This window comes from Stigmatopora argus, chromosome 15, assembly GCF_051989625.1.
Source record: "Stigmatopora argus isolate UIUO_Sarg chromosome 15, RoL_Sarg_1.0, whole genome shotgun sequence".
NCBI classification, from domain to species: Eukaryota; Metazoa; Chordata; class Actinopteri; order Syngnathiformes; family Syngnathidae; genus Stigmatopora; species Stigmatopora argus.
The window spans coordinates 452,143-477,101 of record NC_135401.1 but is presented as its reverse complement, the minus strand read 5'-3'; the positions used below and the strand labels follow the sequence as shown (position 1 = coordinate 477,101).

Below are 24,959 nucleotides of genomic sequence, written 5' to 3'. Positions count from 1 at the left end.
TTTGTCCCCCCTGCATAAAATATCAAAGAAGACTTTGGCAGCTGTCGGCCGAGGGAGGACCAAGCGTAACAGTTCAAGCTACAACGCTGAGAACTTTCCAAAACCAGACCCGCCCGCCCAGTAGTTTTTTTTTTTCCAGGGCTCAACCACCCGCCACCGTGCACCACTGAGGGAGTTCAAGTGGGAGGGGGGGGGGGTCCCCGGCAGTTCCCCGGACTCCAAACCCTAGAAAGAAAATGCTTTTTGTTTGTTGTTGTTGTTGTTGTTTTTTTTACCTGCTAAATAGAAGACTGGAAGCCAGCTCGCCCTCAGGGGTCCGTCCCATTTGTCCCGTCCGTCCCGGGCCGGTCTTGTTTGTGGAGAGAAACAAGGGGCAGAGTTTGGATTCCAAGTGTGGGGAGGGGGGCGAGCGGCGGCTCCTCGCCGGCCGGCTACGGCTCGCTGTTTTCCACCAAGGAGAGAACGTGCGGCGGCGGCTCCCGCTTGTACGTCTTGGGCGGCAATTTGGGCAGCGGCGGGCCCGAGTTGTGTCGGGGGGGCACGGGCGGCGCCGGGGCCGAGGGAGGCGGCGGCGGGGGCGGCAGCATCGGGCACAGGCTGGTCTGGCTGGCGCTGAGCGGGCAGCCACGCCGGGGGACGCGGGGCGACGGCGTGCCGGGCGGCGTGTTGGGCGACGCGGGCGAGCCGCTAAAGTCCCAGTGGTAGCGCCCCACCGGCGAGGGCTGCAGGCTGAGCGGGTAGTTGATGAAGATCTCCGGGGGGCGCTGGGGCACGGGCGGCGGCGTGTCGGGGAGCGGGTCCCGGGGAGGGGGCGGCGGGGGGCTGGGCAGGGGCCCGTCCCCCGCCGGACCGTTGTAGCCCGGCGTCCGCGGCTGCGGCAGCCGGGGAGGGATGGCCGGGGGGCTGTCCGGGCGACCGTCCGCCAAGCGACAGCCCTTGCAAATCAAACGGGAATCCTAAAGTTTTTGCTTTAAAACATTTTTTTTTTTAAATAAAAAAAGAGCGCCTTACTTTGCCGTCCGACGTGGCGTCCTTCCTCCGAGGCGGAAGCGGCGGCGGCTTGAGGAACTCCTCGCCCAGCTGGTGGAGGCTGCCGCAGGAAACCGATTGGCACTCTGACAGGGGGGGGGAAGCGGCAAAGTGAGTGGCTAGCCGCTAGCAATAGCCTACCCATCCGGACGACGGCGAGGACTCACTGGAAGGCGGCAGGAGAACCGAAGCAAAGATGGAGTTGGAACCTGCAAGATCCCAAGACAACAAGTCAGATGATTAAAGGTCAATTATCAAAAGGAGGACGGCAACGAGCGCACCACCGTAGGAGCTGCTGAGGTCGTGGTCGCCAAAGACCGAGCCCAGGTCGGAGGAGGCCGACTGCGGCGGCGTGGGCGTGTTGGGGGACGTGGGCACCGAGGCGGACGCCGGCGTCTCCGCATCCGTCTCGGCGATGCTGCGGAAGGTGATCTTGTGCGCCGGTTCCCGTTCCAGAGGCACCGGGTGGCCCTTCAGGGTGCCCGAGGTAGATGTTCGCACGGGGCGGACGCCAGGCGATTTCAGCGTGTACGTCGTCTTTCTGGGCTGGAGCGACGGACGGACGGACGGACGGGTCAAGTCGCGGTTACGAACGGGTCCGGGGCCGACGCTAGACTTACAAAACGAGGCGCTTGTCTGCAATTCCTGGGCTCGATCTCCATGGACATGTTGAACAAGTAGTCGGAAAACTCCTTCTCGCTGCGGTTTCCCATCGGGTTCAAGTTCTCGAAGAATCTCTGGGGGCAGGCCACATTTTGTTCAAGTCCCGTCACCGAGGCGAGGCGGGCCACCACGGCGGCGCCTTTTACTCACCCGGATGTCGTGCTCCACTTTAAGGCAGTAGGGCTGGTTCTGGTACTGTTGGATCTCACCGGTGATTTCGGCCACTTTCCTGCGCTTGCTGAAGTTGATCAACTCCTTGCCATGACGCTTCAGGAAGTCCGGGTTGCCCTCTTCCGTCTTCAGGATGTTGGTCAGGTAGATACCTGCGGAGAGGGATTTGAACCCGAGGCGGGAGGCGGAGGGAAGCGAAGGGAGGGCGGGGCCGTGGCGGCGGACGCACCGAAGAAAGGCACGCAGGGCGGGTTGATGGACTTGAGTTTGGCCAAGTACTTTTTGAAATGGTCTTGACTCAGTTCCACCGCCTCCTCCAGGATCTTCTTCCTCCTCTCCGGGATAGCCTGTACGGAGACGAAACCACGTTGACGTCGTCGCATCGCTCCACGCGTGGATTTGGGGCTCGTGCTACCTCGTAGGTGTGGTCCAGGCGGTAGACCGGGACCGAGTTGATGGCGCACACCACCTCCAGCACGCCGTTGAAGTTATTGAGTTCCTGGAAGACTTGCAGGATCTCGATGACGCGCGTCCACACCGCCACGCGCTCTTCCAGGTTCATGGTCTCCACGATGCACCTGAGGCGGACCACGGACACACTTAGAAACGGCGTTACCGAGGATGGCGGCGGCGGCGACGACGAGACGCTCACTTCTCAAACCACAGCGTGAGGTTGGTGGTGTGTCGGATCATCCGGAGCAAGTTGGGTGAGTTCTTCTCTTTGTCCTCTTTGGTCCACACGCTGCCCACCAGCTCGGACGGACGCACGGCTCTGCCCATCATCGTTTCAAGAGTTATTCATTTGCTTTTAAATAAACAAAGTGATTGTATCGTCACCTGTAGAGCTCGGACTCCAGCAGGGTCAGCTGACGGGCGATCTCGATGGGGTGCAGGGTCATGAGATCGAAGGAGTCCACCTGACCGGCCCGGCAGATGTGCCACTCGATGGGCGGGGGCGGGCTCTCGAAAGTGATGTTGTGGCTCACGCCGTTGCTTTGCGTCTGCAGCTTGCGCCGGATGATCTTGTTGATGGACTCCACCCACTTGCGCATGGACTTGCCTGCCGACCATCATTTCGAGTAAGCGTCATTGGGTCTTTTTCAGCCGGCGTACCATTTGAAAAAATTCAACAATGACGACGACGATGAAGGCTGACCTCGCAGCTGGATTTTGCTGCTGATGTATTCCTCCAGGCGACTTCTCAGTTCGGGGTCGTTTTCAAAGTCGTAGAAATGATGCTCCACCCACTGGCGGAAAACGTTAAGCACCCTGCGTGGCAAAAAGAGCTCGGGTTTTCAAGGCGCCCGGATCCCGTCCAGGTCTCGGTTTTTCCCGGCAACGCGGCTCACCTGAGCTGGACCGGCTGCACGTACTCCTTGCGGAATCTCTGAAGCTCGGCCGCCATGGGCTGGTCGCCGTTCCACAGGGCCTGCCGGTCCTCCTCGGTGGGCTCCGGCTCGGGGATTTCGATCCTACAAAAAAGGGACAGAATTGGCGGGGGCGCCCACGGACGTCCCGGCGGCCGACGGCTAGCGTTTTGCGTACCTGTCGATCAGCAGCGTGAGAAGCTCCTGAGGTTTGCAGAAAGATCGGTACGTGGTCAAAAAAGTGCGCACAAAGTTTGGATCTGGAAGACACGGAAGAAGACGGAAATTAGAGTTGGGGACGTATTCTAGAATTTGGAGGGCTGTTCCAAAAGCCACGGATTGCTGCCGTTAGCCAGTCCTCCCAGTTTAAGTTGAAATGATTGAGTGTATTTGTATAAAAAACATTTTTTAAGTCTCTTTCTGTAATGGCCAATGACACATTTTGGGTCACACATATACCAAAAAAAATGATGAAATGTCTTCCAAATGTCCATGTAATAAAATATACATTAAAGCAAATGTTCATACGACGGCCCACTTGACCTCAAACGTTCTGTTTTTCTGAGGCTAAGCTAGCAGAAATAGTCCCACTCGATCCAACCTAGTTCCTAGTTAACCTCGATGGGATGACTTGGACATTTTTCATTATTGAATTAAAAAAAAATAGGTAGCAGCTGGCTTTGCCAACATTATTACGGATTGCAATATCATACATGTAATGGAGAAGCTAGCGGTGACGGGAAAAAAACGGATTTTTTGTCGTCCCGTTTCACCGTTTGTCACTTCCTTACCGGCGTACATGTGGTAAGTGAGCCTCTCGATGAGCTTGACCACGGTGCCGGCCTTGATGATGGGGATGCCCGTCTTGCTCTGCACCCGGTCCTCGAAGACGATGTTCTCCTCCGAGTCGTGCACGGCGAAGCGGTAGGACTCGGGCGAGGGCAGGCGCAGCGGGTGCGCCCGCTCCTCGTGCTGCAGCACGGCGTCCAGCATGCGCTCCAAGGTGGAGCGGTACTGCAGCGCCACCAGGGCGGCCATCCAGGCCGCCTTCTCCTCGGCGCTGCGCGCGCAGAAGACGGCGCAGTTCTCGTCCTTGGCGGCCAGCTCGAAGGCGTGCCGCAGCTCGGGCGAGTCCTCGCGGTCGGCGATGCGCACCTTGCGCAGCACGAACTTCTCCTTGAGCCGGTACTCGGCGCCGCTGCCCGAGCCGGGCAGCCGCGAGCTCTGGTTGGCCTTGCAGGTGATCATCAGGCCGTCAAAGAGGAAGTTGTGGCGCTCGTGCTTGGCGCCGGCGCGCAACAGCGGGCCCTCCAGGATGAACTCGCTGCAGCACTGCCCGATGTCCTTGCCCTCCCAGCCGTCGATGCTCTTCTGGATCTCGTTCATGCGTTTGATGGCCAGGTGTTTGCTTCGGATTTGACGGCTGTGCGGACGGTACGTGGGTTCGCTGTGGCCAAGGCAGGGGCAGGGGGGGTGGTCATGGTTAGAGGTATGGGTAGAAGGAAGGAAGCAACTTTAGTCAGCATATATACCCTGGTTTCCGGCGAGGCTGCTTGGCGTAGATGCGCTCCACGCTGCACTGAAGGTTGAGCAGCGCCGTGATGGCCTGTTTCAGACATTCGCGATCATCTTGGTCTTGACTGCGCTCTTGAAGTTGCTGCGGGACAACGACGACAACAAAAAGACATCACATATCGTGGCGCACGCCAACCGTTCACACTTCGTAAAATAGATGATTTACCTGCAAGAGCTCAAAATAATGCATGCAGTGGTACACCGGCACCATCATGAGCTGCGGAAGGACGTATTGGACGGCCTCTTTGAAGCCTTCTGCTACAGACTGCGGGCAAAAAGAGAAAATACACACATTCAACTGTTTAGATGGAGAACCCGAATAGGCTGTGATGCTCTTATACGTGTAGGTAGAGGCCTTTCCACCTTCACGAATACTCAAAGCACTTGGACGCGTATCATATCTCGTTCAAGGACAATTAGAACCCGCGGGAAATCAAGCTTGCAACCTCTAAACCAGGGGTCGGGAACCTTTTTGACAGAGAGAGCCCTAAACAATTCATATTTTCTAATGTTATTTCTTGAGAGCCATTCTCAGAATTGGAAAGTAAAATTACATGAAAATGTGTGATTTTTTTGGTCATTTCAACACTTTTAAAGTACAAAAAGTCTCTGAATTCTTTTGACAACATTGTTATGCTGTTGCTCATAAATCAGTATCAATTATATTATGCACAGGACTCAGCTCTCTCACCAGTGATTTCCATATTTTACTTCATAGGTTAGTGAAGAGCCATATGCACCCATAGAAAGAGCCACATATGGCTCCCGAGCCATAGGTTCCCTACCCTTGCTCTAAACTGAGGAACAACCGCTCTACCTCAGAGTTGAACCGCGTGTTTTCTGCTGCTACATAAAAGAGCAGACCAAGATTGTTAGCAAGATTTGGCATGTTTTCACGGGGGGGAAAAACTAAACAATAAATAAAATAAAAAGACTAGGAGCATCATGGTGTTCAATTGTTGCTACACACGGAGGAGACAAATCTTTGTCTCATTTCCTGCCTCCCCATTTTTCTAAAAATCCCTACGCACGGACATATTAAGAATAAATACTATAGTTGGCCTCGAGGCCGGCGAGCAGAGCGGATGAAGATCGGTGCTAACGTCACGCAGACGGAAAAGCAAACAATTAAAAAGCGCAGATTTCTCTCCGCCCACAAACACGTCCACTCCCATCCCCAGATGTCAAACTTGTAAAGAAGCTCAAAGGAAAGACGCCCGGCCGATCGGCATTCGTTGGGACTTGCCCCTCTTGCTTCATTGGCACGCCGTCGTTGGCGTGGAAGCCCGGTGGGACCGGGCCATTGGCTGCTATTTTTTTGCCAGGAATGTCCAAATAAAACAAAGCGGTGGCAAATAAACGGCGCGTTACGCTATGCGGCCGACGCACGACGGCACGCTCGCACGGACGAGGAATTCCGGCGGCCGGCTTCAAAGCGCAAAAGAAAACAAACACATGGAGTGACCCGACTTTGACCTCTGGGGAAAAAAAGTTTTTGTTGTCATTTACACGGGGGGTCAAGTCCCACACCCTCCACGGTGACCCCTTTTCCATTGGCCTGATTTTTATACTATTACGGCCTGATGACATCAAATGTGGCCTCATTGCAGATATTTTTCAAAAGTAGCACATGAATAGGCAGGTTTTCCCACTTAACTATCATTTAGCTAGCCATTGGCACTGAACGCCCAAAAAAGATAGCCATTAGCTTTGAAAGCCGGCATTAAGTTCAACGGCTATTTGATGCTAATATCAATTAAATGATGTCTTTTGTAGATTCTGCTTGGCAGGGCTAAAGCACATAAATGCAATAACAATTTACAGGACGTTACGCATCTTAAATTAAAAGATAAATGCCTCTAGAAGTGATCAAGATCCAGTTCCCAGATGACAAAAATGACTCAAAAATTAAATAAGACGTTTGATCGAGGTGGCTTCGACGTTGGATTCTTTCACTTGCCGTCATAAGGCATGAATACGATAAAAATCAGGCAAATTCGGGAGGTGTCAATAGATGACGTTCTGGAGATTTGTGTGAAAGGACGTTTTTTTTTTTTTTAAATGTAGAAATAGGGTACCTGGAAGTAAAGGCCGGCGGTTGGCCTGGCCATCAGATTGTTGAAGTGTTTGTGGAAGTCTTTGCTGAGAATATCCTGGGAGAGCGTCTCGTACGGGTCGAACGCTTGCTCCTGCACAAAGACAGACCGGGCAAGGCGGGCTTAAGGACGCACGCGTTGCCAAGCGACGGGCCGGTCCCGAGGGAAGAAAGGGTGCCCACCTCGGCCAGGTCCTCGAAGCAACTGCCCACCAGCGGGTGAGGGCTCCCGTCCGCCGTCATCTCCACGGCGTCTTCGATGAGCCCCAGCAGCTTGACCGTCAGCTCGTGGATGTCCAAGATGTTGCTGAAGATGGCCTCCACGTCCTGAGCAAAAATGCATTGTTTTTTCGCGGCCTGATCAAATATACAATATACCGGGGTAGCCATATAAATGTAAAAAAACGACAAATACACCCATTTGAACTTTGACGGGGGCAAAATGACCTGGACAACTCGCGCCGTCAATCAGTTAATATCGACATTTTTCTCTCTCTCCACGTATCCCATTTTAGCCCGTTGGAAAAGTTGGAGACATTTTTGGGAGAGGCCCACTGCCCTTCCCGCCTGGACATAATGACACGCTGCGCATTCCGCCACGACCCAAATAAGAGCGCGAAAAGCCGCAGCCTGGGCTCCCACTTTTTCCGCCGTACGCGACGGCGACGTCATCCGACGATCCGGATTTGGCGCTTACCCGCGGCGTGAAGATCTTGGGGTTGGACAAGAAGTGGTGGCGGAACACTTTGATGATGAGGTCCAGCTCGCGCAGGTACTGTCGCTCCTCGGCGATCTCCAGCCGCACCAGGTCGTCGTACGTCAGCTCGCCCGACGTGGACGGCTCGTCGGCGCACTGCGAAATCAGGCCGATGTCGTCTTCTTGGTCGAACATGTCCATCAGCACCTGCGGGGGGGACGAGACCAGGACGCGTTGGCTTGGACTCTTCTAAAGGCAAAGGTCGGATGGCAAAGGCGACCTCTGACCTTGTCGGCACACATGGACACTTTGATGTCCTGCTGGCTGATCTCGTAGTGGCGGATGTTGCCCACGTAGTTGCCCGCCAGCTTCAAAATGTCCGCCGATATGTACTCCAGGACCGCCACGATGTAGAGGGACACGTGGTAGTCCACTCTGTAGCCCAGGACCTCCTGCGGGGGAGCGACAAAGCGACCAATCGCCGGTCAATCCAACTCATTGGCTAACATGCTAGCACTCCCAGAGTATCGGATTATAGCCACGCCTTTTGGCGGTTGGTCAAAAGCGCTAACCTTAAGCAGCGGGTGTATCTTGTCCACGGGCAGAAGCAAGGGGTTCCTCCTCTTGCGCTTCTCGATGGCCGACTGCGCGTCGGCGATGGCCCACTTGTCGATGGGGTGAGGGAAGGTCTTCTGGACTCGCTCCTGCCGAATCGCGGACGGACGTGAGCCCGGACGCCGACGGAAAAGTCGGGGAATGGCGAGCGAGCGAGCGTCTTACCTCCACGTCCTGGACGGAGCGAGGCTGCGCCACGCAGAGCATGTTGAGCAGCTGCAGGATCAACTCCTCGATGTGCTGCAGGGCGTCCTCCTTGGCCTGGAGGTTGGGATGGACCTGCTTCTGCACCTGAACAGGGGGAAGAAAAAAAATCAACGCACGGTCCATTTCAACACGGCTTACGGCCACGGACGTCCAACACTTTGGAAAAATGGACGGACGTCCCGGCCCCATCGAGACTCGGCGCCATCTAGGAGAACGATAGCCTCGTACAAACATCTAGAAGTGGGACGCTCCAATCCGCTAACCTCATTGGCCGACGACCGTTTTGACCGTATCGAGGCCGGAATAAAAAGTAGCGCGCCCTGCCTTTTCCCGGCCGTCAAAGGAGGGCGGGGCTTCGGGTGCCACAAACGGGGCAGAGCCCTCTGGCGGGAATGCGGTCCATTGAGATCTTCGAGAGAGGTACCCGAAACCCCGAGCTAAGCTTGGGTAGAGCGGCGGCCGGCGCAAAGTAGGCCAGCAAAAAGTCAGCGGGAAGGAATGCCGGCGTTAAGGGCTTAAAAGGGCCAACGTGGCGGGCGCCCGACATGACATTCCGGGACTCTGACGCCGCGGCGGGCAGGAAGTCCCCGTGAGGATCCAGGCGCCATGGAAAAAGAAAGAAAGAAAAAAGCTTTGCGCTGAGAAGGTGGAAAATCACAAGGCAAAAGCTGGCACGCTCGCCACCCGCGTCGGCCCGGACGCGCGCTCGCTCGCTCACGAGACGGGCTAAAAATAAGAGCAGGCGCCTCGGAGAAACGTAAAAATAGAGCGCCGGCGTTCTAAAAGCAGAAGCAAGTCTGCCAGATGGAGATGCGTGCACTTGACCAAATTCCGCAGGACGTCCAGAGCGGCCCGTGAGTCACGGTGGCGCTCCGACGCCAACGCGGGGGTTTCCCTCTTGCGCGCCATTCCACCAATTAACACCACCAAGGGCACTCTCATTGGCCGCCATTGACGAGGCGAGACGTCCAAGCTTTGAAAAAGGCCATTTACAACAAATAATGGCATATTACTAAAAATTGTCAGTATAGTAATCCCTTGATTATCGCCACTTCACTTATCGCAAATTCACTACCGTATTTTCACGACTATAAGGCGCACATCAAGTCTTAGATTTTCTCCAAAATAGAAAGGGCGCCTTATAATCCGGTGCGCTTTATATATGGACCAATACTAAAATTGTTATCACGAAGGGTAGGGTACACCGACTCTACAATTTTCCCGTAGACAAAGTAGTGCGCAGTGACTGCTGGGATAAGTAGTAGTTATTTTGTCAATACACCCAATGGATTGTGGCCTGTATACATCGACATCAATACAGCTTGACGAAGCATGGAAAGCACCGTTGGAAAAGTTACACTAGCTACCAGCTAGCTACTATTTACGAATGGATTGTGGCCGCCTGGACGAACGTATAAAACTCAGCGTTTTCGATGACTCATTTGGATAATTGTTCAATTGGGACACAGAAAATGAGGACTTTGATGGATTTGTGGGTGATGATGACGTGAGTACATTGTAAAATGTCTAAATAAAGTACAACCCAACTCAGTTTTGCTTCCGTTGCCTTTTTAAAAACGTGTTTTAGCGTGTGGGTGTAGCGTGCAAGAACTAAATATCCCAGCAGTCACTGCGCACCGGAAACCGGAAATAGAGTCTGGGGCTGTTTCCGGTAGCCAGCGCTATTGCGGATAGATATTCATATATAATATATATGCGTCAAAAAAAAAACGGTGCGTCCTTTGTGTGTTTAAAATACAGAAATAGCACTCGTTACTGACACTGCGGCTAAAAATACGATGCGCCATATTGTCCTGAAAATACGGTACTTAGATTTTTTTCTGCAATTATTATTATTATTTTTTTAATAGGGCGGATGTGTGCCGTAAAATGGCGGTAAAATTCCAAACAATAAAACAAAGACGGTATAACGTGCAGGCATCATATTCCGAATTCAATTGATTAACGGTCGGGCCGTGTCTGTGGTGGAATGGGCGGGGCAAAACAGGCTCGAGTTGCAGGTTGTCTGCGCGCTGGGGGGGGCCGTGTTATTAAAGTCGAGCATGTGTCAGTGTTTGTGATGCATGCCATGACATCATCGGCCATTACGCGGCGGGACAGAGATCAACTGACGGACAAAAGACAAGGCGCACTTGTGACATCACGCCGACGTGCGCCCAGAAAAGAAAAATGAAACAAAAATGGTACAAGCTTGTTTACAAACCAGATTAAAGGCATTGAAGCGTAAAAGATATGTTCCATTTAAAAAATACTTTTCGAACAATTTAACAAGGAGACCGTTATGTTCAATTTTACGCGAGAAAAAAAAAGGTTTGACCGACAGATGATGCCAATATCGGGATTTTTTTTTGGATTGACTAATATTAGCCGATATGTTAGGATAACTGTTACATTACGCGTTTGGTTGACGATCTTTTGTTAACTGTGATTTAGCGCCACCTAGTGGCCCGTGTTGCAAATATGCACATTTCTACGAGAATTTCAATTGCCTTCCATAACCGCAAGAAAAACTATAACGATCTCATATATTGTTTGACAAAATTACCGCTGAACATCAGCAATTGTCTGGAAAACAAATGCCAGATCGGTCCATATACTATATTTTTCCCCCGTACATTTAATTTCCTTATTTTATGTGAAAAACGGACAAAAAAATCTCACTAAAGACTAAACAATGAGTCGACTGTAAAACAGACCATTACTTCATTTAAATAATCGTGGCAACCTACAGTCCATTTCTTATGTCCTTATAGAATAAAGGGATTAATTTGGAACCAAAAGTAGAACCCTCTCACCCCAAAAAATCCTGCCTTAAAGGGACAGCGAAGATCTCTTGCGTCTGTCTGACACTTTCCCCTTTGGCGTTTGCGTAACAAGTTGAGACAAAGCAGCAGGCACGTCGCTCACTCTCACTTTCACTTTGTTTGTCTCGGAGGGTCGAGGCGCTTTGGACGTCGCCGTCGCACGCCACCGTACTCGGACGGCGACGGACACGTCCCCCCCCGCCCCCTTAGTGCTCGCTGCCAGCCGTCCCGGTCAAACACGGTATTTGACTGCTTTTTCAATGCATAAATAAACATTGGAATCACAACTCATTCCATAAACCAGTATCTAATCGAGCATATAATCTTTTTCTTAAGGGAAAAAAATACAATCGAAATTTTTAAATGACTGTATGATATTGCAAAAAGAAAGTGTCATAAGAAATTTGATTAAGTGAATGGATTATTATCGTCATTATTACATTATATCTGCATGCAAATGACTGGAATTGCCCTGCGGACACTTGGATGGGATTGGTGCCAAAATATGGAGTTATTGTACACCACGCCGTTATGCCAAAAATATAATTATAGGCTATTTTATACAGCATAGCGGACAAAAGTAGAGTCAATATATAAAATGGCCAACGACAGATTTTACAATCACAGAATTAAGTCAGTAGAGTATAAACAGTGTACCCAGTGCTAAAAAAAAATGGGTAGTGTTACCAAATGATCACACAAATGTCAATTTACTCTACATAATCTTTTTGACAGCCTAAAGGGAGAAATAATTCAATTCCATAAGACCACTAAATATCAGTGTTGCGTCGATAACCGGCACTAAAATAGAGGAATTGTAAACAATGTGTACTAGTAAATAATGCACCGGAGCTGCGCAATATGTACATATATTGCAGTTTCATTTCCAAAGAACCGTGCGAGATGATCGGAGATTATAAACGCATTAAAACAGTGTTAGGGGAATCATTGGCTAAAAGTCATAGAATTTTCGGGTTGTTTTTTTTTTGAAGATGGTAATGGATAGTCAAGTCCTGTGGTGTTTTGTGCCAAGAATATTTTGATTCTGCTGTCATATTTCGTCCTTTTGATCATGAACATTGACATTTCCATGATAATTTAGTACGTAGTTTGTTAGAAAGTTATTATTAGAGTGGCCAACTTGTACAGTCTCCTAGCAAAAGTGATTAGCATAAGCTAAGCTAACGGTACAGTGCTAATTTGGTATAATGTCATTGACTGCGCACTCCCAAACTTTGTATTAATCATTTATAAAGGTTCTTAAGTAGTGTCAGGCCAAGACGTGATTGTAATTGTCTTTCAATTCAATTGAGTATGCAGAAATTTAGAAAAATATATATTTTGTATATTAAAAAAACGCGGTATGGATACAGTATCGGCATTGGCTGATACAGCAAAGACAGGTATCGGAATCGGGGGTAAAAACAATGTCAGAGGTGTAACAAAACAAAATACGTTAGCGTTAATAGGGAAATATGGACGTTTTTGGGACGCTGTAAACGTTCGAGACTTTCATAGCATTCGGTGGTCTGCCGACATTGCCTATCGTCCGTCACATCTTGGAGAAAGTGGTTGCCAATCGACGAAATAAAGAATTACATTGCTTAAAATGCCGACGCCGAGTGTGAAAATGAAACGCAAAGTGTCTGTTTGGGGGGGCTAAAGTTTGCTGGCTGCAGATGGACGAGTTGTCGATGTTTACCTTGCGCAGGGCTTGCACGAAGAGGCCTCTCCACTTGCTACTGTTTTCCTCGCTGGAAAAGTCGTAGATCTGCTGGGGCTGCATCGCGGCTCCTGGCGTTGCCGTGATCCGGCCCCAACTGTCAGCATCGGCCCCGGCGGATAGTTAGCCCCCTTTTGTGGGTGGGTGGGTCAGTCCAGGGCGGCGGGCACGGCTAACGAGTCCGTCCGTCTGAGCGAGTGACGCTGCCGGCTGGCTAGCTGGCTGGCTGGCTCACGGGGGGTGTACCTGGACGCGAAGCAGGCTGGGCGAGTCCCCCGGCGAAGTGGCCTTTAGTTAAGGCGGTGAAAAGCCAGCTACATTCGGAATGAAGCACATGTAGCTCCGGGGTCGTTAGCTTCGGTATAGCTAACGAGAAGCTAAGCCACCGTTCGGTGTAAACACTGCACGGCGGCTCATTCGGGAGCTAACGGCTAACAACAAGCTGGCTACGCGTCAGCGGGGCTGCTTCAAAAAAAAAAACTATTCCAGGCACCTTAAGTTGAATAAAGTCGGCCCATTGGGACCCAAGAAGCAAAATATCGTTCAAAAATGGAAAGGCGCTCGATTATTCACCGCAGTGAAGACACCTGTAACGTTAGCGCGTTAGCTCGGGGGAAGCTAAGCCGCCGCTGGCCTCCGAACGAACAAGGCACACTTTCTCCGGCGTCACACGCGGACATCTTCTCCCGCTCGGGAGCCTCCCAAAGCCACCCTCCAAGAAGGGAGGGAAAAAAAGTAGTCCCGACGCGAATAAAGCCGGTGACGCGGCGGGGACACGGCCAAGTCCCGCCGAGGGCACGTCTGATGTTAGCGGAGGAGACGCTCGCTTGCCAGCCGAGGAGCTTTCCTGCTTTGCTTTGGGAAGTCGCGTCGGTCGGTCGGTCGGTAGGTCGGACGAGATGTTCGTTCGGAGCGACTCCTCTCACTCCCTGCCTGCCATCCCATTGCCCTTTTACTTTACATTCATTAATCATGAGGAAAACCCCAAAACAAAAAACAAAAAAAGTGGACTGTCACCCACAAGACCCTTTAAAAAATGTTGCTTACATGAAAAATTACATGACATCTTACAAAATGTTTTTTTTTTAAATCCAACTTACAACACACGGTTAACACTGTAGTTGCCACCCAGTAACAATAACAAGAGTGGTTCCCAAAATGCACCGTTTTTTACTGGCCCCCAGTGAATGATATAAATATTATTGAAAATGGCCTGCACAACAAGCTAAAATTCAGCCTACATTCGATTGCACTTCTCAGTTTTAACATTGGTTGGAGATAGTCACTTTAAAAGTGCCTATTCATTACCTTAGAAGTTGACATGTTGAAAAATATCTGTAAATCAATATACAATATATATTAGAATGGGAATATACAAGGACATACATTAAAATTGGTATATCTAATTCAGAAAAAAATGCATAGATACAGCAAAACCCCAAAGAAATCAAATTTATTAATTCATCATAGGAGAGCTAACGTACGTATAACTATTTGACCAAGCTGTATACCAATGCACTATAAAAATGTCATAAGCCTATGAAAGCTCGAACGCCCTCTAGTGGATCGCTGGTGTATTTCTCAAGTGAGCCAGTACACAGAAGGTAAAAAAAGGCAGCCATATAACCTCGCCTTTCAAATAATGACATATTTATTATATAAAAACATAAAGCCGTAAAATACACGTGTTAAAATATGAAATAAATTGAATATGTAAATTTGATCATCGTAAGTGGCAAAAGTTCATTTAAAGCTCAAATGCTGCTATTAAAAACTTATAACATTGTGAAAGGCACATGTGCATTTTTTGAAGATCTTTCACGTGACCAAACAAGGTCAGTCAGTATAAGTTGTTTTAAAAAAATAAAAAGAAAGAAAAAGAATGACTCTTTTTGAGTCTCTTCTTTGGCTTTCAAAGTGCCTTTTGGCGTTCTTGAATTCTCCGCTCAAGCTTGCGCGCTTCATCATCCCGTTTGGCGTTCAAAGCGCAAAGCGGTCCCGCACCTCGTCGGCGATCATTTCGGCGATGGCCAGCGAGGAGGTGGCGGCGGGCGAGGGGGCGTTGCGCACGTGCAACACGCGGCTGCCCAGGTCGCCCGCGCCGCCGTCGAAAACAAAGTCGTCCACCAGGTTGCCGTCGCGGTCCAACGCCTGCGCTCGCACGCCGGCGGGACCCCTGGACGGGAACGCCGGCGAAAAGGAACCAAGATGGACGTCAAGCCGGGAACCGGTGACAGTGCGTGCTTTCACTTTTTCTTTTACTGCTCTCTATTCTATCTATCAACGAATCGTTGATCAAATTGATGGACGACTATTGGTTCATCTAAATTTGTTTCAAATTGTTTTTTGATGTAACAATATTTCAAATTATTTTTCTTCTTTTATAACGCACTGGCGCGGACACACACAGTCTTACCTGAGAACGTCCTGGCGAGACAGTTGTGGAATATACTTTTGCAGAAGCTTGACCTGCGCCCCGATGAAGATGCCTCGGTACATCTCCCCGAGACCGTAGGCCAAGTTCCTCATCACCAGCTTCTGAAGGCCTCTGAAAGCAAACGCAAATAATCCCGTCAACGCTCACGTTTCAAACATTTTGGGGGGGGGGGGCTACATTCGATGGCAAAGTCTAACGCAGGGGTAAGGAACCTATGGCTTGGGAGCCATATGTAGCTCTTTTGATGGGTGTATATGGCTCAAATTCACTGTTGAAACGATCTAATACTTTTATTAGTTTGATAAAAATGACCATCTAATCTAAAGTATTTCAACATTGCAAGTTCTCCCAGATTGGACTGCTTCAATAAAAACACCATCTGTGAATTTGCTATTTAATAAATTGACAGCAGCCGATCAAGCGACCAAAAGACTGGCGACCCAAAAGACGACGACCAAACTTCCGGGCGACCTAAAGACCGCGACCAAAAGACCGGTGACCAATCGACCGGCGACCAATCGACCGGCGACCAATGGGAGCGTCACGCCGTAACTATGCCTTTTTAATCATAATTTTTCTTCATTAGACTCTTCTGCATGCATACTCTCATTGATAGTCATTGATTAGCACCAGCGAAAAAAATGTTCTCAAAAGAATTCAGAGACTTTTTTTTACTTTCAAAAGGGGTGAAATGATTCATAAAAACACACATTTTCATGTATTTTGACTTTTAAATTCCGAGTATGGCTCTCAAGGAATAATGTTTGAAAATATGAATTGTTTATGGCTCTCTTCGCCAAAAAGGTTCCCGACCCCTGCTCTAACGGCTTGGCTTCGGGCATCCTCACCTGAAGGAGAGGGCGTCGGCCAGGTCCCTGGCGTTGAAGTCGTAGATCTTGTATCCTTCCCTCTTGAAGGCCAGGACGGCGTTGGGCCCCAGCCAGATGCTGCCGTCCATGCGCGGCGTGAAGTGGACGCCCAGGAAAGGGAAACGAGGATCGGGCACCTGAGAAAGCCACCGCACGGTGGAAGGTACGTGCGCCACAAATAGTGCAGTAATCCCTCGTTTAAAAACACACGGAACCGTCAACGGTCGGAGAAAAGCATGGCCATGCCTTACGGGGTAAATGTTGCCCTTGACCAGGTAGTGCTTCTCGGGCTTGAGGACCAGGTAGTCGCCTCGGAAGGGCACGATGCGCGGCTCTCGGCTGCAGCCGGAGATCTGCGACAGGCGGTCCGAGTAGAGACCCCCGCAGGTCAGCACGTAGCGGCAGCGCACCTCGTTGCCCTGAGGCAAAGATTTGGCGTGGCGTCGTCACGTTTTGGCAAGGCGGGGTCTCGGCGGACGACTCTTACCTTCTGATCCCTGATGACCACGGGACGCTCGAGTCCTGGAAAGAGACCAGGACGATGTGAGGACGAGGACGCACGCGGTCAGGGAGTTCGTCCGTCCCCCCTCGCTCACCTGGGTCGCTCCCCGCCGGGCTCTCGGCCGCCACGGAAATGTCGTCCACCCGGAACTGGGTGAGCACTTGGCCGCCGGCCTCCCGGAAGTCTTTGCCGTACTGCAGCGCCACCTGGCGCCAGTCCACGATGCCCGTGTTGGGGGAGTCCAAGGCCATCACGCCCTGACGGGGGAGAACGGCGGTCGATGACGGCCTTTGGAATTCTTGGAATATTGACGAGAACGAGTACTTGGCAGTGCGGCTCACGCTCGCGAATTCCTTGGGCGTCCACCATGTTGAGTCCCGGCACGCCGTTCTTCAGGCCGCGCTCGTGTAGAGCTTTGAGGCGAGGGATTTCCTCCTGGTCCACCGCCACGATGAGCTGAAACCACAAAGCGTCACGGCAGGACAGGAAAAAAAAATCATAGAAAGATGACCACAATTTATGTGTATAATAAGGTAAACAATAGCCTTATAAAATGGCACATTCTTGAAAAACATGTCGCCATTTTGCTTTCAATCTGATCACCAGACGCGATGTAACTTTTTTTTTTGGATACTTCCTTTTGTAAAAATAATTTAGCCTGACGAGGAGGCAAGAAAAGCCCGGCGGCCCACCAGCCTTACAAAGCACAAGGGCAGAACATCCATGGTAATATTTCTGCCATACATGAACTACTACGAGTTTACGCATTCCGTCGTGATGATTTAAAACTACCTGTTCCAAAAAGGAAGTGAGGATAAGACAAAATGGTTCATTTTTGGGGCGTGATTTGCAAAGGCAAACGCTAACCTTGCCGCACTTCTTATAGGGCAGGCCTTTCTTGTCGCAGTAGTCGTAGGCCAGCGCGGCGCCTCGCACGCACAAGCGGGCTTTGAGCGAACCCGGCGTGTAGTAGATGCCGCTGTGGATCACGCCGCTGTTGTGGCCGCTCTGGTGCGCCGCTGGGCGGGCCGACGACATCAAAAAACACAAAAACAGCACGTCAACAAAGATTGAACGTGTGGCGCCGGGCGGCCATTTTGTTTTGACTTCTCACCGAGCTCTTTCTCCTTCTCCAGCAGGGTGAAGGTCAGGGTGGGGTGCCGGAGGATGAGCTCCCGGGCGGCGGCCAGGCCCACGATGCCGGCGCCCACCACCGCCACGTCGCAGCTGCCGAAAAAGTGCAGTTTTTGCAGACAAGAAGTACACACACGGGTGTTGACCAAGCGGTTCAACGTCCCGCCGGCCGCATCCGCCATCGCGGCGACCTTTGAAATGGATGCTTGCTACTCTTATTTTTGCCGCCTGTCCACTCATAAACTGGAATAAAAATCAGGATGTTACACGGAGGGAAATAGGAATTGGAAGCAAAAACTGCGCTAGGATTATTGTGGAATTTGGCCGAGTTATAGCGGCAGATGAGGTCTGACGAGAATACAACAGTGGTACCTCGACATACGATTGTGATCCGTTCCGAGACTGAGATCGTATGACGAGATTCTCGTAACTCGAGCGGACGTTTCCCATTGAAATGAATTGAAAACAAATGAATTGGTTCCAACCCTCTGAAAAAACACCCAAAACAGGATATTGGATTGGAAAACATTCTTCTAATTCGCCATATATTGACAAAGTAATAAATAACGAGTGGTTTAATAGTAATGAAATGTGTTTAATAGTATTGATGTGGGTACATTTGACGGCGATGGACGTCTAATCAACAGCGATCATTGTCTGCCCGCCCCTCCCAGTTCAAACGGGAAGTTCAAAACAGTGCACTCTAGTGCAATGTGCTTTGGGAACTATTACATAACCGCCCCCGTCCCGTCCTCCCCTCCACACACTCAACTGATGTGAAACACATGTCATGAATTCTTCTCCTCTTTTTGATACGGCAATATTTGTTTTAAGTATCTCGTGTCAAATAATTAATTTGTATTGTATACAATCAGTCATTTACAACATACCTAATATTCGAATGCCCTTGACAGCGCAAGCAAGACGATTAAAACATGTCCATTAAGTACGTCCTATCTGGACAGCAGTCAAGAAAAAAAACGTAACAAGCATGAAATCAATTAAAGTGAGTAAATTAGAAGAAAAAATGTCTTTCTCCTCACCTGTGCAAATGTTTGGAAGTACAGGTGTCATGTAACAAGCTAGCGCTGGCAGCCTTCGAGGAAGTTCTTGTCACCAAGATTCGAAACATTGCAACTATTCGTCAGAGGAACTTTTTATCATTGTTTTAAAAATCCCAAAAGGCCAAAGCTAAAAGTGTTGCCAGTTCGGATCCGCCTTCTCTTGACATTTTCCCCTCCCTCATTTTCCTTCTGGGCTCATGGAGAAATCAGCGAAAGGCTCCCGTGAAGCACAAAACTCGTCACGATTCACGCGAGATTTCCTCCTTGCGCCAGCCAATAGGAAAACAGGCTTTAATTTCCGCCTTCTCCCGTCAACCAATCGGAAAGCGGACCTCAAGCCTACGAAACCAAGTGGGGCGGGCTCACAAAATGGCGGAGTTTGGCTTGTAAACAAACCGCATTAAAGTTGAAGGTAGGTCACCATTCTAAGACGTTTTGGACTATTTCTCAGCTTTCACGAACACAATTAAGTTGCCCGGTTTTGTATTGTAGATGAGAGTCTTAGCGAAGGCAGTGCAGGCTGCCGTGAAGCAACGAACCGGCCAACAGAGACACTTTTGGGGCTGGCTCAATGCTGTTTTCAATAAGTATTGACTTTTATATTGTTCTCTATGTTCATGTTACAAATATTTTCCGGACTGGCAATCATGTTGAATGTTGGCGATCTCCTTTTTAAATAAACACAGCAAATTTCTTTCAGGCCAGTGAAAGGAAAAGGAAACTCTCTATACTATACAGTTTTTGGATCAATATTTGTATAGTTATAAAGCATATACTAACCGGATTCAATCGCCAATTGTCCTATTTGAGTAGCGTGTACTGTTCCATTTTGTACCCTCCGTTGACAGTGATGTCAAATTAAGCTGAACTGAGATCACTCCATGCCATGGACGACAAGATACGTTCCAAATCATGTTGACCGGCACGTCCTGGCAACTACCGAATGCTCCCTGTTAAATTAGACTGGACATGTATCACCTTCCACGTAGAGTACTTCAACGAATTTGGCCCCGAACTCACCCGCCAATCGTTCCAGGGTGGACTACGATCGCATCAAGACGGCGGGACCCGACCGGGCGGCGTCCGAGTGGTTGCTGAGGTGCGGCGCCAAAGTGCGCTTCCTGGGTCTGGAGCGCTGGCAGGGGGACTACAACGCGCTGCCCGTGGGCCCCCCGGGACGCTTCAAGATCCAAGCCGTGGACGCCACCGACTCGTGCATCATGTACCGAGGCTTCGACCATCTGGGTTTGGCAAACGCTCGCTCGCCGCGAGGCCCGGCGGGCCCCTCCGTGACGTTGCCGTTGTCCTTTGCGCAGAGGGTTTGCAGCACCTGGAGGAGATCAAGCTTCGCAAGTGCGTGTACGTGGAGGACACCTGCCTGGAGCGGCTGGGCTCGCTGGAAAACCTGCAGCGCGGACTCTTCATGCTGGAGGTGGTCTCGTGTGGCAACGTGACGGACAGGGGCCTTCTTGCCTTGCACCAGCTCAGGCCAGTCCCACTTTTTTTTGCCATCCATTCCGGGGCGGGATGTCTCGTCGCAAGTGTGAATCTGAGTTTAGAATGTTTTGTTTGATAAAGATGCCAAAGAGCAAAGGTTAGACAGGTGCATGAGCGGTTAGTAAGCCTGGTGGGCCGCTGGGTTAGTGTTTGTTTGGTGTTCATGATCGTTTAAGAAGGGATGTTGACGAGTGAATCCCAATTCTATTTTCCTTCATTTTTTTTCCCCTTCATGCAGGAACCTGGAGTACCTTTTCCTCAGCGACCTGCCCGGCGTCAAAGACAAACACGGCACAGTGGAACGTTTAAAGACGGCCCTGCCGAGCCTGGACATCCACGTGGACTTGGACTAGAAAACTAGAAAACAATTAAACAAGACTTTCTGCTCCTGACGGCAATTTATTTATCATCGTCGACATACCTCCGCTAAGCTAAAATACAATAAGATCCAGTGCAATTTGGCCACATTTGCAGACCAAATTGTCAAAAGAGAATTTATCATGTAAAAAAAAATAAAAATACAAAACATGGATCATTTGGACTGTTGGAACTCCAGCTTCTTGTGCGGATCATATTCAATGATATTTTGTTATCATTTGGACAAGCACCGCACACGTGACAGCGTCTTTCCCGTTCCCAACCTCCAGCAAAACGTAAAGGAGCCTTTCTTTAATCATCTGCATCGAACCGATAATGGCTCACGTTACTCTACCGACGTGAATAAACGTCGAGGGTCGCGTAAGTGGCGTCCTTACTGGAGCGGCCGTCGCCAGATTTGGCAAAACCTGCCGTCGTCGTCTATCTAACGCTGGAAAATAACAATAAAGATGAAGAAAAAGAGTCCTGAGTCTGGTTGACCTACGTAACAAGGATTCTTCCTTTTAGATGTTGGGGAGTTGGTAGTTGAACCTGTTGTGATAGTACTTCTTGGTGTCCAGTACGGGGAAGATGCTGCTGCCCGTCAGCAGAGGCAAACACTAAAACACACAAAAACAAAAAAACATCATTTATATAGGTATCTTATAGGTTTATTATGAATCCTAGAAAGTTTATTTTTCATTAAGTATATTTACGCTTATTTGACACTGTTAGTAATAGTTTTGTTTACATTTTCTTCTTGAAGATGTCATATTTTGAAACCATTTTTTTTTTCTTCTAGTGTTCATTTGTGTATATGGTATTCTGGCAATATTTTAATGGAGTAGAAAATTGAAGCAAAATTTCGGTTGGTCCGACTCACCCCGGTGGGAAGGTTCTTGCGTGGCGGGCGTGTCCGGCGGTTGCCGTGGCGATCGTGCCCGTGTCTAAGGCTGTCAAAGTAAGGGTGCTGCAGCAGCCGCTCGCACGGAAGACGCTCGGCGGGATTCATGCGCAGGCAGGCCTGAGTGGGACAAAAACAAAAAATAAGAACGGACGGAGGCCATGTGTTTGTTGTATTTTTTTTCAATTGTTTTCATCGGAACGCGGCCGTTACCTTCATGAGACTGAGCGCTTGTTGCGAGAGGTTTGGGTATTTCTGCTCTAGAGGTTCCTAAAAGCGGACAAAAACCAAATAAGATTAGATTTTTTGGGTGAATCGCACGTGCACTCTGTTGGATTTTCTCACTCTCTCTGAAGGTTCGGGGATAGAAAGGCCGTGGAAGAATTGATTGGTGCGGAAAACCTGCTGATGGCGGCAGATCAGATCACCTGGAAAAGAAAAAGAAAAAAGGATGCCACTAGAACACATTGTCTACGTGTCCACAAACAATGATTTTTGTGTATTTAACTTTGTTACGGCTATTTTCAATGATGTCATCCTGTCCGATTTTTTTGCAACACGACCGTCATTTGATTTGGAAAGAGACCAAACTGACCCAAGGTCTTGCGGATCAGGTACAGCTGATCCATGTCCGACTTGCCCGGCCACAGGGGGGCGCCAGAGAGGAGCTCGGCCAAGACGCAGCCCACGGCCCACACGTCCACGGGGGCCCCGTACTGCGTGTCCCCCACCAGCAGCTCAGGGGCGCGGTACCAGCGCGTGGCTACGTAGTCCGTGTAGCGGTCGCAGGGCCCCGCTAAAAAACAAACATGAGGATTATTAGATCAAATTTCAACGTGGAGTTGAATCAATATTCCGTATCTCATGTATTTTTTACTCATTTGGCGCAGCTCTTACTGAGAATCCGGGCAAAGCCAAAGTCGCAGAGCTTGATGACGTGGTGTTTGGTGATGAGAATGTTCTCGGGCTTCACGTCTCTGTGGATACACTGCCGTGGGGGCGCCGAGGGGTCGGCGGGGGCGCCGTGTTTGCGCCCCGAGGGGGAGAGAGAGAGAGGCATGCTCGTTAAAAAGAGAAGAGGAGAAAGAGGGCGGGGCTGCACTTGCGTTGTGTTTGTGGCAAAAGTTGACGGCCTGAAGCGTCTGCCACGCGATGCTCTTCACCAGCTGCTCGGGAACCCTGTAAAGTAAGAGAGAGATTTTAGCCGTCGCCGAGGAGGAGGGGCTTCCCGTGGTCATTGACGACAAAGTCCGCCCCCCACCCGGAGAGGGCGGCGGCGGCGGCCGACGGACGGCGCCCGGCCGGCACGGAGCGTCGTCGTAAACATTCCCGACGGGGAGGGACGGCTTCCCCGGGCGACCGCCGGCCGGCGCGAACGCCGGGAAACGCCGGAAAGACAATCCAATGTACGCGGCGTGGCGGCGCCCAGAAAAAGGAGCGACGGCCCACTCACCCTCGCGGGTAGCGGTCCAGCTCGTGCAGAACCGTGTGGTCGCAGTACTCGAAGACCAGATGAAGTTTCCTCTTGCGGCGGAACACTTCGATCAGATTGACCAGGTTGCTGTGTTTCAGTAGCTGTGCACACAAAAAAAAGACACAAGAAAGACACATCAGACATTGGCGTCAGACCTTTAAATGGAAAGTGTTAATAGGCGGCAATAAAAGGTGGCGTCGCCCTGGCAACCCAGCCGCTCCGTCCGGGCCTGGCCTGGCCTGGCCCGGCTGGATTTATGAGCCGCCACCGCATGACTAATTAAGCGCGGCGGCTGAGACGCCTGGATTTAAAATTAAACGGAACGGTGATGGACCAACAAATGCATTTTTTTACCTCCCATTCGAGCAAATTCTTTTCAAGATATCTGTTAGCACACGTGTCAAAGTGGCGGCCCGGGGGCCAAATCTGGCCTGCCGCATCATATTGTGTGGCCCGGGAAAGTCAATGATGAGTGGCGACTTTCTGTTTTAGGATCAAATTCAAATGAAGAGTACAGATGTATATTCAATTTCCTGATTTTCCCCCTTTGAAATCAATCATTGTCATTTTTTAATCCATTTTTTTCTGTGTTTTTAGTTCAAAAATCATTTTGTAAAATCTAAAAATATATAAAAAAGCTACAATAAGCATTGTTTTAGATCTATAAAAAACGGAATATTCAGGGCTTTTAATCCATTTGTAAAAAATAAATAAATATTCTATTTATTGCTGACCTTGAGCATCCTGATCTCCCTGAGGGCGATTTTCCTGATGGTGGGGTCATCCTCAGACTCCACAAACTTCTTGATGGCCACGATCTGGCCCGAGTTTCGGTTGCGACATTTGAAAACCACGCCGTACGAGCCCTCGCCGATCTTGCCCATCTTCTCGTATTTGTCCATCGCCTCCCAGTGGAAAAATCTGCGGAAACAAAGCCAGACCATTCCTTAATTCTTGTTACCAAAACAAAGTCGCTGTGACGGTCGCCAATTTACAAATGCTCTAATTTGGGATAAAAAGTATAAAAAGTACATATTTGTAGTGTGATTTTGTGGTGATTTTTGTTGAAAGCCTAATGCAAACTTGTATTGTAATTTATTTAGGTTTTTGTTTTTAAACTGTTGTTTGAAACTGGCTTTTTTCCTATGTTTGAGAAATGTTCAGAAATGTTTTGTAACAACACCGGTCAGAAATTCACCCAATAAGTAGTCAAGTGGAAAAAGTCATGCGCGGTTATGAAAGAATGAAATATTAAAGTAGTATGTAACGTACCCGAGTAGAGTCCGGCGGTATTCAATTCTGCAAAAACAACCTCAGCGTTTGTTGTGCTCGCCCGACAAAAGCGCGCCGAGGTCTGCAAAAACTAAATTCAGTTTGCTTTAAAGCTGACAAAAAAATTGAAGCGTGAAGAGAGATAGAAGACTTACTTTCGGAGCCGATGATGGGAAAAAATTAAAATAAAACAAAAAATATCTCCTGAGATGTTTCGTCTGGAGAGGTTTCGTCCTCTCTCAAGATCACATGGGATGTGTGGAGAAGACACACACACACACACACACACACACACACACACACACACACACACACACAAGATCCTCAGCCAACTGCACCTTCAAAATAAAACACTAAATACATTGAGGTCAAAAGATATCAAATACATCCTATAAATTGAGAAAACAAAGTGATGCAGTGACTTTTTAAAGCTCAACATTTAAAAAATAATCATATTAAAGGTCAGTTTAGGGCAAAGAATC

The 24,959-nt window shown here is 49.7% G+C and overlaps 4 protein-coding genes across 6 annotated transcripts; 1 reads left to right on the top strand and 3 right to left on the bottom strand.

The window, feature by feature from the left end:
- Nucleotides 1-250: 250 nt before the first annotated feature.
- Nucleotides 251-13,842, bottom strand: sos2 (son of sevenless homolog 2 (Drosophila)). 2 transcript variants are annotated; one of them, XM_077620581.1, is made up of 23 exons: nucleotides 12,947-13,842; nucleotides 8,378-8,503; nucleotides 8,170-8,301; nucleotides 7,885-8,049; nucleotides 7,598-7,804; nucleotides 7,084-7,227; nucleotides 6,884-6,994; nucleotides 4,972-5,070; nucleotides 4,763-4,887; nucleotides 4,022-4,677; nucleotides 3,409-3,490; nucleotides 3,213-3,335; nucleotides 3,020-3,132; nucleotides 2,701-2,923; nucleotides 2,516-2,635; nucleotides 2,279-2,441; nucleotides 2,093-2,210; nucleotides 1,843-2,015; nucleotides 1,650-1,766; nucleotides 1,311-1,575; nucleotides 1,197-1,238; nucleotides 1,012-1,115; nucleotides 251-935 (listed from the first exon to the last, which is right to left on the bottom strand). In XM_077620581.1, the coding sequence occupies exons 1-23, from the start codon at nucleotides 13,028-13,030 to the stop codon at nucleotides 432-434; spliced, it is 3,996 nt and encodes a 1,331-aa protein (XP_077476707.1). In that variant the 5' UTR covers nucleotides 13,031-13,842; the 3' UTR covers nucleotides 251-431. The 2 variants fall into 2 exon arrangements, with proteins under 2 accessions (XP_077476707.1, XP_077476708.1); XM_077620582.1 differs by having other exon boundaries at nucleotides 1,314-1,575.
- A 996-nt stretch (nucleotides 13,843-14,838) lies between these two features.
- l2hgdh (L-2-hydroxyglutarate dehydrogenase) lies at nucleotides 14,839-19,213 on the bottom strand. Its single transcript, XM_077620994.1, has 10 exons — nucleotides 18,953-19,213; nucleotides 17,890-18,002; nucleotides 17,643-17,794; nucleotides 17,100-17,231; nucleotides 16,870-17,032; nucleotides 16,761-16,795; nucleotides 16,525-16,692; nucleotides 16,253-16,410; nucleotides 15,384-15,515; nucleotides 14,839-15,143 (listed from the first exon to the last, which is right to left on the bottom strand). The coding sequence occupies exons 1-10, from the start codon at nucleotides 19,039-19,041 to the stop codon at nucleotides 14,948-14,950; spliced, it is 1,338 nt and encodes a 445-aa protein (XP_077477120.1). The 5' UTR covers nucleotides 19,042-19,213; the 3' UTR covers nucleotides 14,839-14,947.
- Nucleotides 19,214-19,411: 198 nt separating this feature from the next.
- On the top strand, nucleotides 19,412-21,310 carry dmac2l (distal membrane arm assembly component 2 like). Its single transcript, XM_077621556.1, has 4 exons — nucleotides 19,412-19,560; nucleotides 20,010-20,218; nucleotides 20,290-20,461; nucleotides 20,709-21,310. The coding sequence occupies exons 1-4, from the start codon at nucleotides 19,466-19,468 to the stop codon at nucleotides 20,821-20,823; spliced, it is 591 nt and encodes a 196-aa protein (XP_077477682.1). The 5' UTR covers nucleotides 19,412-19,465; the 3' UTR covers nucleotides 20,824-21,310.
- cdkl1 (cyclin dependent kinase like 1 (CDC2 related kinase)) lies at nucleotides 20,850-24,145 on the bottom strand. 2 transcript variants are annotated; one of them, XM_077621555.1, is made up of 10 exons: nucleotides 23,940-24,145; nucleotides 23,185-23,306; nucleotides 22,838-22,910; nucleotides 22,629-22,719; nucleotides 22,327-22,527; nucleotides 22,077-22,159; nucleotides 21,945-22,001; nucleotides 21,711-21,851; nucleotides 21,380-21,447; nucleotides 20,850-21,278 (listed from the first exon to the last, which is right to left on the bottom strand). In XM_077621555.1, the coding sequence occupies exons 1-10, from the start codon at nucleotides 24,105-24,107 to the stop codon at nucleotides 21,269-21,271; spliced, it is 1,014 nt and encodes a 337-aa protein (XP_077477681.1). In that variant the 5' UTR covers nucleotides 24,108-24,145; the 3' UTR covers nucleotides 20,850-21,268. The 2 variants fall into 2 exon arrangements, with proteins under 2 accessions (XP_077477681.1, XP_077477680.1); XM_077621554.1 differs by having other exon boundaries at nucleotides 20,850-21,447; nucleotides 23,940-24,144.
- Between the last annotated feature and the right edge of the window lie 814 nt (nucleotides 24,146-24,959).

Bases quoted from the DNA above. Each gene is read 5' to 3' on its own strand.
- l2hgdh (XM_077620994.1), bottom strand. From the start codon at position 19,041: ATGTTTCGAATCTTGGTGACAAGAACTTCCTCGAAGGCTGCCAGCGCT. The intron at 15,516-16,252 runs GTGAGGATGCCC...GTTTGCTTTCAG, and splicing joins GCCGACGCCCTCTCCTTCAG to AGGCCTTCAGAAGCTGGTGA. The intron at 15,144-15,383 runs GTAAGACTGTGT...GTTCCCGTCCAG, and splicing joins TCTCGCCAGGACGTTCTCAG to GGGTCCCGCCGGCGTGCGAG.
- cdkl1 (XM_077621554.1), bottom strand. From the start codon at position 24,107: ATGGACAAATACGAGAAGATGGGCAAGATCGGCGAGGGCTCGTACGGC. The intron at 22,911-23,184 runs GTGAGTGGGCCG...CTTACTTTACAG, and splicing joins CTGGACCGCTACCCGCGAGG to GGTTCCCGAGCAGCTGGTGA. The intron at 21,852-21,944 runs GTAACGGCCGCG...TGTCCCACTCAG, and splicing joins AAGCGCTCAGTCTCATGAAG to GCCTGCCTGCGCATGAATCC.
- sos2 (XM_077620581.1), bottom strand. From the start codon at position 13,030: ATGCAGCCCCAGCAGATCTACGACTTTTCCAGCGAGGAAAACAGTAGC. The intron at 2,211-2,278 runs GTAGCACGAGCC...GTCTCCGTACAG, and splicing joins GCCTGGACCACACCTACGAG to GCTATCCCGGAGAGGAGGAA. The intron at 1,576-1,649 runs GTAAGTCTAGCG...CCGTCGCTCCAG, and splicing joins GCAGACAAGCGCCTCGTTTT to CCCAGAAAGACGACGTACAC.
- dmac2l (XM_077621556.1), top strand. From the start codon at position 19,466: ATGAGAGTCTTAGCGAAGGCAGTGCAGGCTGCCGTGAAGCAACGAACC. The intron at 19,561-20,009 runs GTATTGACTTTT...CAATCGTTCCAG, and splicing joins CTCAATGCTGTTTTCAATAA to GGTGGACTACGATCGCATCA. The intron at 20,462-20,708 runs GCCAGTCCCACT...CCCTTCATGCAG, and splicing joins CTTGCCTTGCACCAGCTCAG to GAACCTGGAGTACCTTTTCC.